The sequence below is a fragment of the Canis lupus genome, chromosome 10, assembly GCF_048164855.1.
Source record: "Canis lupus baileyi chromosome 10, mCanLup2.hap1, whole genome shotgun sequence".
Taxonomy (NCBI): Eukaryota; Metazoa; Chordata; class Mammalia; order Carnivora; family Canidae; genus Canis; species Canis lupus.
Window position 1 is genome coordinate 41,643,875 of NC_132847.1, and position 13,116 is coordinate 41,656,990.

General features: G+C 37.2%; 1 protein-coding gene across 2 annotated transcripts in view; it reads left to right on the forward strand.

Annotated features, from left to right (window-relative positions):
* FOCAD (focadhesin) overlaps positions 1 to 13,116 on the forward strand; it is a 312,742-nt gene that overhangs the window by 76,457 nt on the left and 223,169 nt on the right. For both annotated transcript variants that reach the window (XM_072841513.1, XM_072841514.1), the window contains exons 6-7: positions 3,852 to 3,953; positions 9,650 to 9,854. In XM_072841513.1, coding sequence (XP_072697614.1) covers positions 3,852 to 3,953; positions 9,650 to 9,854 — 307 coding nt within the window. The remainder of the gene's footprint in view (positions 1 to 3,851; positions 3,954 to 9,649; positions 9,855 to 13,116) is intronic.

Sequence of the window (13,116 nt, forward strand, 5' to 3'; positions counted from 1 at the left end):
TAGTTTATTTTTTATTTTTTATTTTTTTTATTTATGATAGGCACACAGTGAGAGAGAGAGAGAGGCAGAGACACAGGCAGAGGGAGAAGCAGGCGCCATGCACCGGGAGCCCGACGTGGGATTCAATCCCGGGTCTCCAGGATCGCACCCTGGGCCAAATGCAGGCGCTAAACCGCTGCGCCACCCAGGGATCCCGAGTTTTGGTAGTTTATATGTCTCTAGGAATGCATCCATTTCTTCCAGGTTGCCTACTTTGTTGGCATTTAGTTGCTTATAACATATTCTTATAATTGTTTGTATTTCTTCCTTTTTGGTTGTGACCTCTCCTCTTTCATTCATGATTTTATTTATTTGAGTCCTTTCTCTTTTCTTTTTGATAAGTCTGGCTAGGGGTTTATCAATCTTACTAATTCTTTCATAGAACTAATTCTTAGTTTCATTGATCTCCTCTGTTCTTTGGTTTCTATTTCATTGATTTCTTCTCTAATCTTTATAATTTCTCTTCTTGCTAGATTTAGGCTTTATTTGCTCTTCTTTCTCCAGCTCCTTTAGGTGTAAGGTTAGGCTGTGTATTTGAGATCTTTCTTGTTTCTTGAGAAAGGCTTGTATTGCTATATACTTACCTCTTTAGACTACCTTTACTGCATCCCAAAGGTTTTGAACTGTTGTGTTTTGATTTTCATTTGTTTCTATGAATTTGAGTTCTTCTTTAATTTCTTGGTTGACCCAGTCATTCTTTAGTTGGGTGCTCTTTATCCTCCATATATTTGAGCTCTTTTCAAATTTCCTCTTATGATTGAGTTCCAGTTTCAAATAATTGTGGTCTGAAAATATGCAGAAAATTATCGCAATCTTTTGGTACCAGTTAAGACCTAATTTGTGACCCAGTATATGATCTATTCTGGAGAATGTTCTATGTGCACTCGTGAAGAATGTGTATTCTGTTGTTTAGGATGTAATGTTCTGAATTTATCTGAGAAGTCCATCTGGTCCAGTGTGTCATGCAAAGCCCTTGTTTTCCTGTTGATCTGCTTAGGTTGATCTGTCTATTGCAATAAGTGGGTTATTAAGTGTCTATTGTATTATTATCAATGTGTTTCTTTTATTTTGTTATTAATTGGTTTATATTACTGGCTATTCCCATGTTAGGGGCATAAATATTTACAATAGTTAGATCTTCCTGTTGGATAGACCCTTTAATTATGATATAGTGTCCTTCATCTCTTATTACAGTCTTTGGTTAAAATCTAATTTGTCTGATACAAGGATTGCCGCCCCAGCTTTCTTTTGATGTCCATTAGAATGATAAATGGTTTTCCACCCCCTCACTTTCAATCTGTAGGTGTCTTTGAGTCTAAAATGAGTGTCTTGCAGACAGGATATCGATGGGTCTTGCTTTTTTATCCATTCTGATAACCTGTGTCTTTTGATTTGGGCATTTAGCCCATTTACATTCAGAGTAAGTATCAAAAGATGAATTTAGTGCCATTGTATTACCTAAAGTTACTGTTTCTGTATATTGTTTCTATTCCTTTCTGTGTTATTTTTGGGTTCTCTTTATGCATAAAGGATCCCTTTCAATATATCCTGTAGGGCTAGCTTGTGATCACAATTTCTTTTAGTTTCTATTTGTCCTGGGAGCTTTTTATCTCTCTATTTTGAATGACTCCTAGCTTGATAAAGTTTTCTTGGCTGCATATTTTTCTCATTTCTCACCCTATGTGCATCATTTCTGATCCTCCTTTATAATTACTACCTCTTATTTCTGTTGACTTGATTTAAAAATTTGGACAAAACTTTTAAATAGTAGATAGAAAAAAAAACACTCCACCAATGTAATAGATATTTGAGTTTTTTGGGGGGATGAGGAGCAAGATGGAGGAAGGGATGACTTATAAGGGAAGAGTATGGAAAGTCACTTAAATGCCTTGTGATCACACACAATGTGTGATAATATATAATAATGTGTTAACTTGTTGGATTTTCTTCTTAATTAGTCCTAAATGGCACCATTAGGTGGAGGATTAATAGATGGTCATATGTGATGCTCCTCATTTCAATATCGTGCTGGGCAGGAACAAACCTCTTTCCTAAAATAATTGCAGGTGCCGTTCTTTCATTTTATTCATGTTTACTTGAACAGGACCTACTACACTCTCAATCTTAGAAGTTTGCCTGATGTGACAATCCTGGGAGACTGTCACAATTTGTAACATTTGTTTATTAATATCTGTGGCAACTAGAGTAGAAGCAATTCTAGATAGGTTTAAGTGCCAAAGAGTTTGAATTTGGAAATATGATTTTAACAGGATTTTTAAGTGTTGGCAGAAAACGTTGGAGTGATCCTTTAGCAATGGCAGTAATCTGATCAGTCAGAAATAGCCAATGCTTTAACAAATGGGAGGCTGCCAGCAGGTGACGTTAGTGCATGATAGATTAGGTGAGCTTGAGGAGAAAAATCAAGAGATGGTGTTATAATACGTGGAAACTGTGTAGTAGTGTCAGAGAGGTGCTTAACATGAGAGTTTCCATGTGATGGATCTGCCATAGTTTTCTATTTAAGAGAGCAAGAAATTCTGAAAACTTCCTGACTCTTCTTACCACTTCTGGGTTTTTTTTCCTTGTAGTGTTCTCAACCCTCGCAACACATTAGAATTGCTGGAAGAGTTTTTAGAAATTACTAATGCTCGTGCTCCTCCCCTAGCAACCCCAATAAAATTGAGGCCTGGGTATTGGTATTTTTAAAGAGCTCCACAGAGGAATCTAACATGCAACCAGGGTTGAGAAACACTGCTTTATAGCAGGGCATCAGAATTGTTTGGGCTGGGGCCTGTGAATCCATTTGCATTTCTGACAGGTTCCCAGGTGATATTGCTGTTGAATTTAAAGCCATCACATTTTGAGGATCACCGAAAAGGCAGTTAAAAAAAGTCATTTGAGTTTAATTGATGGCTTGATCTTATTTTTTAAAAACTATTAATAGAGATACATTGTAGGGTTAAAGTTTGAGATTAAGGAATTTTATGTATATGATTCCTTTTATGTAAAAAAAGAAATAATCATTTTATTAAAATATTTTTTTGGGGAAAAAGCCGTATCAGTAATAGCTAAAAGCTTTGTACACTACTTCAGAGTTTAAAAAGCTAATGGATTTACTATTTTCTATTAGGCTTTTTGAACTATTTGAAATAACTTGTGTTTGTGATTTTCCCCCCCTCTTTTTAAACCTCATTATTTGAGAATCCTGCAGATTTCAGATCTTATGGTTTGTAATCTCTTTAGGTATCTTAATAGATGTAGCCCAAGTAAAAATTCTCATTCTTGTTCAATAGAAGTTTTTAGGATTTTCAGTTTGGAGGGTTTATTTTGAGATGGGAGAAATGTTCTCTTTTTCGTTATTTTAAATATGTTGGGGGAATGGAGCCATACACTGAGAAGAATGGGGGTAAGTAGGAACGGAGAAGGAAAGAGTGCTTACAAGTTGGGGCAGGGTTAAAGAAAATAGAATTTTCCAGGTTTGGAAAGAGAGGAGGAGGAGGAGGAGGCAGCCCAAGACTTCTAGGAATGAAGAAATGAAGGGTATGGATACGAATGATGGATCCAAAAGCTTGGCCGAAGTTGCAGATTTTGTGCTCAAGTTTGGATCCCTAAGACCTAGAGTTGATTCTCTTTTCTGCAAAACAGGTAGATAAAGGAAAAAATATTAGTTCTAATGACTTAACTCTGCAACAAAGGATAGTTTTATGGCAGTTATACTGTTTGTAGATAGCACTGGCTCTTGTTGCTTTATTTGGATATTGAGAATTTGTAGTCCTGAATGACTGCTTCCAATGTGACTCTGTGCTTTTCAGAAACCATCCTCAGCCTTTGATCACAATGCTTGAACACAGACCTGATTGCTGGCCAGTACTTCTGCAGCAACTGACAGCTTTTTTCCAGCAATGCCCAAAAAGGTAAAGTAAAATGAATGAGGGAGATGGGGAATGGGGTATGCTCATTTTAGAGCTTTTTTTCTTTTTTTAAACTACTTTACATTGTTTTCTCTTGAAGAAAAGAAATGTTTTAGATCAGGATATAGTTTTGTTTTCTTTTTAAGAGAGGGAAAAAAAAAAAAGAAAAAAAATAAGAGAGGAAAAAAAAGCCTACTGGACTTAATTGATGGTTGAAATATTGCATGAGGAAAGTTATTATTAAAGAAGTTAAGCATTGGTTAGTTAGGAAAGTTGATTAGAAATATTTGGTAAACTACTACACAATGCATGGAAAAGATAGCTTCTTCTCCCTGGAAATTCATCAGTGAGTTTTCTCTTCTTTGGAATCCTGCCAGTTGGGATCAAGTAATACCGCCACACCTGGCCTTAGTTTAGCTTGGCGAGGATGTTCTGATGCTCCTTAGAACTACCCTCCTGCTTCCATTCTTAGTGTCATGACGCTGACTCGAATTCTCATCAGTTGCTGTGGCTTTTGCCACCTGTTCCTAACTGGCATCTCTGCCTGCAATCCTGTCCTGCTCAGAATGATTCTCTAAACATCCATCAGGGTGTTTTATCAAGAGAGTAAATCTTGTTGTATCACTCCCTTACTTAAATTAACGCAATTGTGGTTTTCCAGTTGCACTGGGCTGGTGTGGGCTGAGCATAGTGTGGGCTGAGCATGGGGACTGCCCTCTAACCTGTTAGCTCTTTCTATAGAACTCATATGTTGATATCTTATGGTAGCTCTCTACTGGCAAACAACAGTGTGGCTTCTGAAATAGTTGGAAGATCCCTTCGCTAGAGGATAAAATCTAGTTTGTTATGCTAGGCTTTCTTCATGATATACTTTCTACCTATTTCCCCAGTTTTCTCTGGACTTACTAATTTATGAACTGTGTATTCAGCAGTACACTGACTTGCTTTTGTTTCTGCAGAGAACCATGCTATTCCCTCACATCTGTGCTTTTGCTTATCAGTACCTACCTCACTCTTGAATTGTCTCTCTACCCTTTCCTGACTCATTTCTCTATCTATCTATCTATCTATCTATCTATCTATCTATCTATCATCTATCTATAAAAATATTTTGTTTGTTTATTCATGAAAGACACACAGAGAGAGGCAGAGACATAGGCAGAGGGAGAAGCAGGCTCCCCATGGGTGATTTCTAACATTATTGTACTTTATTGTCTTATAATGACTCTATGTGAAAACTTCCAAAGGCAGGGATTGCGCCTCATTAGTAGTTGTATTAATAATGCTTGGCCCATTTCTAGTTGCTCTCTGTAAGTGTTGAGTTTATGTACATGAAGTATGTTGCAGAGGGCTTCCTAATATATAATATCATTATACACTTTGTACCATCATGCAAGGTCATGATAGGATAGTATTGTCCCAGGTAATCCAATGTCTGAGGTAAAGTCACCACGCCAGCTACATCATGTTTTCTTCCTCTTGAGGGTCTTACCGTGTCCTATACATATAGTTTCTTAGAACACCTTTTCTGAATTCATAACTTCAATGTTAGATGGGATTTCTAGGCATGGTGTACTGCTATATGAAGGCTTAAAAGACATAGGGAACTTTGAATCATCTGCCAGTGAGAAAAATTCATGTGACATTTGGATAATAGCTCAAAATAAACATCACTGTCCTCTTTTCCCTCACCTAGATTGCATTTTCAAAGGTAGGATATTAGTATTTCCTAAATAAGGCTTTCCTCATCTTTGCCAGAAAGTAAAAATAATTAACTTATACATTTTTTAAATGAAATTTCTTGCTCTTGTTAAATAGATTAGGTAATTTTATGAAAGATGCTACTGCTGTTGTGCCAGATTTATTATTAAGGTTGTTTTCAGGGTAATCCTCAAGAATTTATTTCTTTCCCAATTCTTGAATTAGCCATCATGTAATTAATTACCTTTTAGTTATCTTCATTTCAAAGGAGTATTATACTGGGATTTGGAAATAGTTATTATAATGAAATATGTCCAGATATTCATAAGACAAAAGAGATTATTAATTGACTTTGGTTTTTTCACTGATAAGCTTCTATTGACTTTTTTCATTCAAGTTTTCAGGTGTTAGATTATTGCTATCTAGAGCCTTTTGGAACTTCTAAATTAAATTTATTTGCTAAGAATAAGTTCAGCTGCCTCGTTTCTACTTTTACACTATGGGATTATTCTTTGCAGGATGAAATTGATAATTCTGGTTGCATTTTTCAACAGACCATTTGTTTCCTGAGATTTAATTTTAGAGCAGTTAACTTAGTAACTTAGTACATAGTAACTTTACTTGTTTAGAAGGTAATGAAGGAAAGTTGGTGATTTAACTTACTAAGAATATAAATAGTGATTCACAACTATGGGGAGAAGGCAAAATGTTGTGAAGGTAGCTTGTATTCTGGCTCTTCCTGTGTTAAGAATTGTTGATTAGCTGGGTTCATTTTTAATAGTATGTAGATGTCCTGAAATGACAGTGTATCTTTGTGCTAGATGTTTTGGGAATTATTTTGTAATTAAATTCTGCATTCATTTATAGAAGCTCTGTGATTATTTATTTATTTATTTATTTATTTATTTATTTATTTATGATAGTCACACAGAGAGAGAGAGAGAGAGAGGCAGAGACACAGGCAGAGGGAGAAGCAGGCTCCATGCACCGGGAGCCCGACGTGGGATTCGATCCTGGGTTTCCAGGACTGTGCCCTGGGCCAAAGGCAGGCGCCAAACTGCTGCGCCCCCCAGGGATCCCCAAGGCCTGTGATTTTAAGACCTGAGAATTGCATAAATTGTCAATGACATCATTGTCTTTAGGCCTGGTACTTTAAAAGTTTATCTAGTCTCACACGTAATTTCTCAGATAAAGGGATGAAAGAGAGTAACACCAAAACGACTTTCTCAAGGTCACATGGTTAGTTAGTGGTTGAGATGGGCCTAAAGCCTGTTTTTCACTTTTATTCTCAGTTTTTCCTCATCACCTCTCCATCCATGAACATAAATAGAAAAGTCTTCTGTGTAAATAGATATATGCACAGTTAGTTTGTAAACATTCTTAATCACTTTGGGATTTCAGGTTGTCTGTTTTATTATATTTCTTTTTTCCTTCAGACCTGTCAATTTCATACTCCACTGAAATGACAGTCATCAGATACCACATAGGAAATGCATAATCTAAAATCAGGACAGATTAAGCCAAAGAAATTTTTAAACAGTGTATTGTCCTAAGGAAGCACAACATTACATTTGTGATGTCAAACAATAACAGCATCTTGGAACTACATTTCTTTATATGAACCTTGCAGTTCACCTTCAGCATCTCAAAGTAGGAGAAAACGGATAAGCTATACATGGATGTTCTTGATACCTGGATAGTGTGTATTCTTTGGGGAATACATTATTGGAGATGGGGAAACAATATTTCTTAAATTTAATTTCTGGAAACTTCTTCATATTCTAGCCTACACATACATCGTCTGGTTGCTTGATCTGTGAAGGTTTTTTTAGTTTCTAAAGTGGATGGTATGATAAAGGCATGATACAGTAATAATTTGCACTCAGAAGTCCTCAGAAATTTTTTTATAGATTGTGTGAATATTTGTCTCATGAGAAAAAAGTTCCTCCAGCTTGTGAGCTCTATCCAAACAAGTATTTATTCTTGTTTCTTGCTTTGTTTCTAGCACATAGAAGAGTGAATGGTATACTGTAGGTACTCAGTAAATTTTGCCAAGAGAATAAATGAATAAATAAATCTTAGCAGTTACCTTTAAAATTATTATTAATGTTAATGGTGTTTTGAAATTACATTGCTGTATAATGTATAGGATTATAAATTTATGTTGTCAAGAATAATTCCGGTAGCATTTCCTCCATGAAGTATTGCACTTTATACCTTTGGTTTAGGAGTTTTCACTTTCTGTCCTCTAGCCCAGAAACAGAGCTGATTGCTAGTGTTGGAGTGTATGCTTTTATTTTTTTTTTTAAGGTTTATTTATTTATTTGAGAGAGAGAAAAAGAGAGCATAAGCCGGAGGAGAGGGGGAGAGGAAGAGAGAAAATCCTAAACAGACTTGTGGAGCCTGGCGCTGGGCTCAATCCCAGGACCCTGAGATCATGACCTGAGGCAAAGCCAAGAGTCAGATGCTTAACCAGCTGAGCCACCCGGGCATCCCTAGACTGTATACCTCTTAAGGATAGATAATGCGGGATCCCTGGGTGGCGCAGCGGTTTGGCGCCTGCCTTTGGCCCGGGGCGCAATCCTGGAGACCTGGGATTGAATCCCACATCGGGCTCCCGGTGCATGGAGTCTGCTTCTCCCTCTGCCTGTGTCTCTGCCTCTCTCTCTCTCTCTGTGTGACTATCATAAAAAAAAAAAAAAAAAAGGATAGATAATGCCTGTTCATTTTTGTATCTTATCTAATAATTCCTTATGTATAGTAAATATGAAACATTAAAATAAAATTATGATACTTGCATGCCATTTGTGAAACTATGATTTTGTGTAACTGAATCAATGAATTTAGTGATTGAGTATCTTTGGAGGCCTCATGTTATTATTGGTGATACAGCAGTATACAGAAATCTGTGCTCTCTTTTGGCTTATAGTCTGGCCAGATAGAGATACTAAATAAGTAATGACAATAAATTCATTGTCCTGTAGAAGCACATAATGGGGATCTGCCTTAGGCTAGATTAAGGGCAGGCCCTCAGGAAGTCATTTTAAAGGAGAAATCTAGATAATAGGAATTAGCAGAGGAAGGAACAGGAAAGGCAGAAAGAGGAGAATGTTATAGGCAGAGGGAACAGCAAGAGGGAAGAAAGCTTAGATAACTTGATTGAACATCTGAAAGACATTTAGTGTAGCAGAGGGGAGCAAGAAATGAGGCTGACAGACAAGCAGAGGTTAAATTATGGAGGGTTTGTAAATTGGGCTAAGTACTTCTTCTTAAGGGAGGCATACTCTTTTAAGCTGGTTAATGACCTGATCAAATGTTTATACCTAAAGGATCATTCTGGTACTTTAGTGACTTTGGATGTGGAGTTATTGAGATATATTGAAATATAAATAGAGAGGAAAGATTTGTAAAGCCTTCCTCCTTCGCATGGGAAGAGCTTAAGAGGAAGGACTTTACCTCTCTCTGCTTTAATTTTTGCATCTATGTAATGGGATGGTTTTATTTCATAGGGTTGTGGTGAGGATGACTTGAGTTGAAAGGCAAAAAGCGTAGTAGATTGGGCATCCCATGTGTTACACAAGTAAATGTTAACTATTCATATAATCTTCCTGGAACGTCCATATGGTTTTGTTTCACATACTTTCACCTATAGAATTTTTCCAAAAATGAATTCCTATGTCCTATTCCTGGAGAGTGGATCCTGATATCTGTAATTCCAGAAAGGTCCTAGGATAATTTTGAGGTTCACCCAAGACTGGTCCTGTAGATGTTTTTCTGATATGCAAATAGAGATTCTCTCAGTCCTGGGCATTTCCCCCAGTACACAAAGAACTGATTGGCATGGATCCAGGTAGGTCATGGTGGAATTGAAGAATCATGAAAGAAAGTTACCCTTGATAGTATCCTAGTTTGTGATGAACTCTAAGTTGATGTTTGACAATTACTGCATGGTCCTCTGTTTAGCTTGATGACTGGCTTATGTGTCAAATGATTTGCAGGTCAGAAGTTTCATGTATCCAAATAATGGCACCATTTCTGTGGTATCTATATTGCGAACCATCCCAGTTACAGGAATATGCTAAACTCCGACTAACCCTGCTAAAAGTCTTACTTCAACCCTGGGTTCCTAGTGACATGGGACAGCCATCCACATTGGAACAACAGATACTTCAGCTGTGTTGTGACATGGTTCCGTGTTTGCAGGTAAGGCCCCTCATCCTCACTGATAGACTGTCAGCACCAGTAAAGTGTTGGTTGTTATCGTCACGCATAAAGTAGAACCCGTGTGATTTTCCAGCTTGGAAATAAGCCTGGCTGGCTGGCTGGCTGGCTTTCTTTCTTTCTTTCTTTCTTTCTTTCTTTCTTTCTTTCAAAAAAGATTGTATTTATTTATTCATGAGAGACACAGAGAGAGAGGCAGAGACATAGGCAGAGGGAGAAACAGATTCCTCGCAGGGAGCCTGATGTGGAACTCCATCCCCAGAACCCAGGATCACTCCCTGAGCCAAAGGCATCCCTAAGCCTGGCCTTGGAAATGCTGGCAGGCATGAAAAGCTGAGACACCCGCACCCCAATGTTTATAGCAGCAGTGTCCACAATAGCCAAACTATGGAAGGAGTCTCAGTGTCCATCGAAAGATGAATGGATAAAGATGTGGGTCTGTATATACAATGGAATATTACTCAGCCATTAGAAATGGCAAATACCCACTATTTGCTTTGACATAGATGGAACTGGAGGGTATTATACTGAGTGAAGTAAGTCAATCAGAGAAGGACAATCATTATATGGTTTCACTCATATGGGGAATATAAAAAATAGTGAAAGGAATTATAGGGGAAAGGAGAGAAAATGAGTGGGAAAAATTAGAGAGGGAGACAAACCATGAGAGACTCCTAACTCTGGGAAATGAACAAGGGGTAGGGGGGCACTTGACGGAATGAGCACTAGGTGTTATAGTATATGTTGGGAAATCAAACTCCAATTAAAAAAAAAAAGCTTGCAGGCTTTTGGTGATGATGAAGTAGCCACACCTAGATTTAACCTTAACATATATCATGTTAACTAAGTTTGCAGAAACAGAAATCAGCACAGTCCATTCGAGGATTAGTAAGAATGAAAACTTTGTGTTGTTCAAGGAAGACTTCTCAGGCTAAAGAATTTTGAATTGAGTTTCTCCTTGTGGTAGACACAAGAGAGTTACAAGAAAAGAAAAAAGACCTGTGTACAGATTAGGAAAAGATGTGCCTCTGGGCAGACACAGCCCTGGAGATGCAGGGCTTGCCCAGGTGAATGGTGGCTCCATTCCAGTTTCCATGTGTCTCCTTACAATGCAGGTAGTGACCCTGATGCCTCCTGCTCGTGAGAAGCCCACAGTCTAGTAAGGGAGTTAAGAGGAGTCTATAAATTCTCGTAATTTGAAGTAGATGGATAAAAGGTGTTTAACAGGTATGGATAAAATGCCTGGGAAGTTAGAGGGAGAAATAAATAAGAACTAGTTTCTCCATAACTGCAGATTAAAAAAAAAAAAACAAAAAAAACAAAAAAACAAAAAGCCAGTAGCCAGAGTTTTGTGATGTTAGTGTAGTGATTAATTTATTAGGCTGTTTCTCTCATTGTCGAGCTTTGTCATTTGCCTAAATCTGGGCACCATACTGTTTAGCTGATTGAGGGAATCTGTGAATATTTTTCAAACTGATCACTTGAGGTCACAGATGACCTGTTTTAACTTTGTGTTAGCAAAAAGTGACTGCAGTGAATCTTGCCTCTGCGACTCATAAATAGGCTTTCCTGTAATCAAGGCAGAGAAAAGTTAATTAAAACGAATTCTCCTGTGGCTTTTCTAAAGCTTTTGTTTTGTGTGGGCCATAAGGCAACGTATAGGCAGGACATCTTGAACTGGGGTACGCATTTTCCATCACATATTTGGAGACCTGGTGTGCTGCTCTTGGGTGGATGTTTGCCTTCATCCTCATGAACCTGTTCTTACCAGCCTAAATAACTTCTACAAGTGAGCTCTGTAGGATATTTTTAGGAATCTGTGGCTTGTTAATATACTCGAGAGAGGTGAAGAGAAAAAAGGGGATAGAAACATTATTTGGAACTATGGAACTAGCAACATAAATACATTTGATCTCTTAACAAATTGGCTTTGTTAGAATACGAGAATTCTGAGTGTCAGGAGGGATCTTAGTGGGAACATAATCCATTTTCCCACTGATTACAGGTATTTCTTAAACTCTCTGAGATAACAGTTCCATGACTAAATATTTAAATGATAAGAAGCATGTTATTTTGCAAGGCAACCTTTTTTTAAGTACTTTTAATTGACCTGCATTTCCCTAAGAGTTTACCCATTAGTCTCTGTTCAAAGAACACAACAGAATAGGCTTTAAAAAGAAGCCAGTTTGCATCCTATTTTATGTTGTTTCTTTCTTCTTTCCCTTTTTTCCTTTCAATCCTTCCCTCTTCTCTTTCCTTCATCACTTTCTGTACTAGGGTTTCCAGAATTTTCATTGTCTGTTGCCAGGAATTCTCTAGTTTATTAGTGCTCAGAATATGTTATTATGAAATGTTCTTTTTAGAGCTGAATATACTCCTATATTTGTCAGCTGACCCATACTGTGCACGTGAATAGAATCTCATCAATTAAAAAAAATTGTTATTTCAGAAATAGCCATGCCACCCTGTTGACCCATGATGAGGCAATGGTTAATGAAATTTCTAATTTCTTTTCATGCCACTTGCTCTTCCATTTTGTATTTGTGGCATTGTCTCTAGATTTACCTGGCTTAAACTTCATTATTGACTTTGGTCCAAATAGTTCTTTCTTTTTAATTGTGACTCTTGTCACTGCATGTTATCCATTGAACATAATCTAGTGCTACATCAAGATAGAAGATTACTTCACAAGTATTGTAAAAAATTTTGGTAATACTAAAGATTAGAGAGTCTTTAATGCTAACTTGTTGAGGTTGCCCCCCAATTTTTTTATTATGGAAAATTTCAAGTATGCCTGAAAAAGACATTCAAGGAAACATATTGTTCAGTAAACATGAGGCTTTGTTTGTTTTAAATCTCTTCTTGGTGGCCGTTTGCCGCTCCCATTGTATATTTGCAAAAGAGTAAAAATAATTTAGCTACTTGACTGTTCACATTTATTTTTTAATAACTTAGTATTTTCTGTCTCTTCTCCTTTGATCTTTTAATGTCTTTTTTTCCCTCTTGTTTGCTAGGAATTAATTTTTCTCTTTGTATAACTTAGAGTCCTTTTGGGTTATTACGGTGGAAACGATTGGTGAAAGGTACAGCTGGTCAACTGTAGGCTTTCCTCTTGATGAATTTAACAGACACAAGGCTTCTGATTGAAGCAGATGGTTCATTGTTTGTAATCTCTGGTAAATGCCAATGTGTCTGTGAGCAGGACCATATCCTTAATACCAACTCCAGAATTTTGATCGGAACA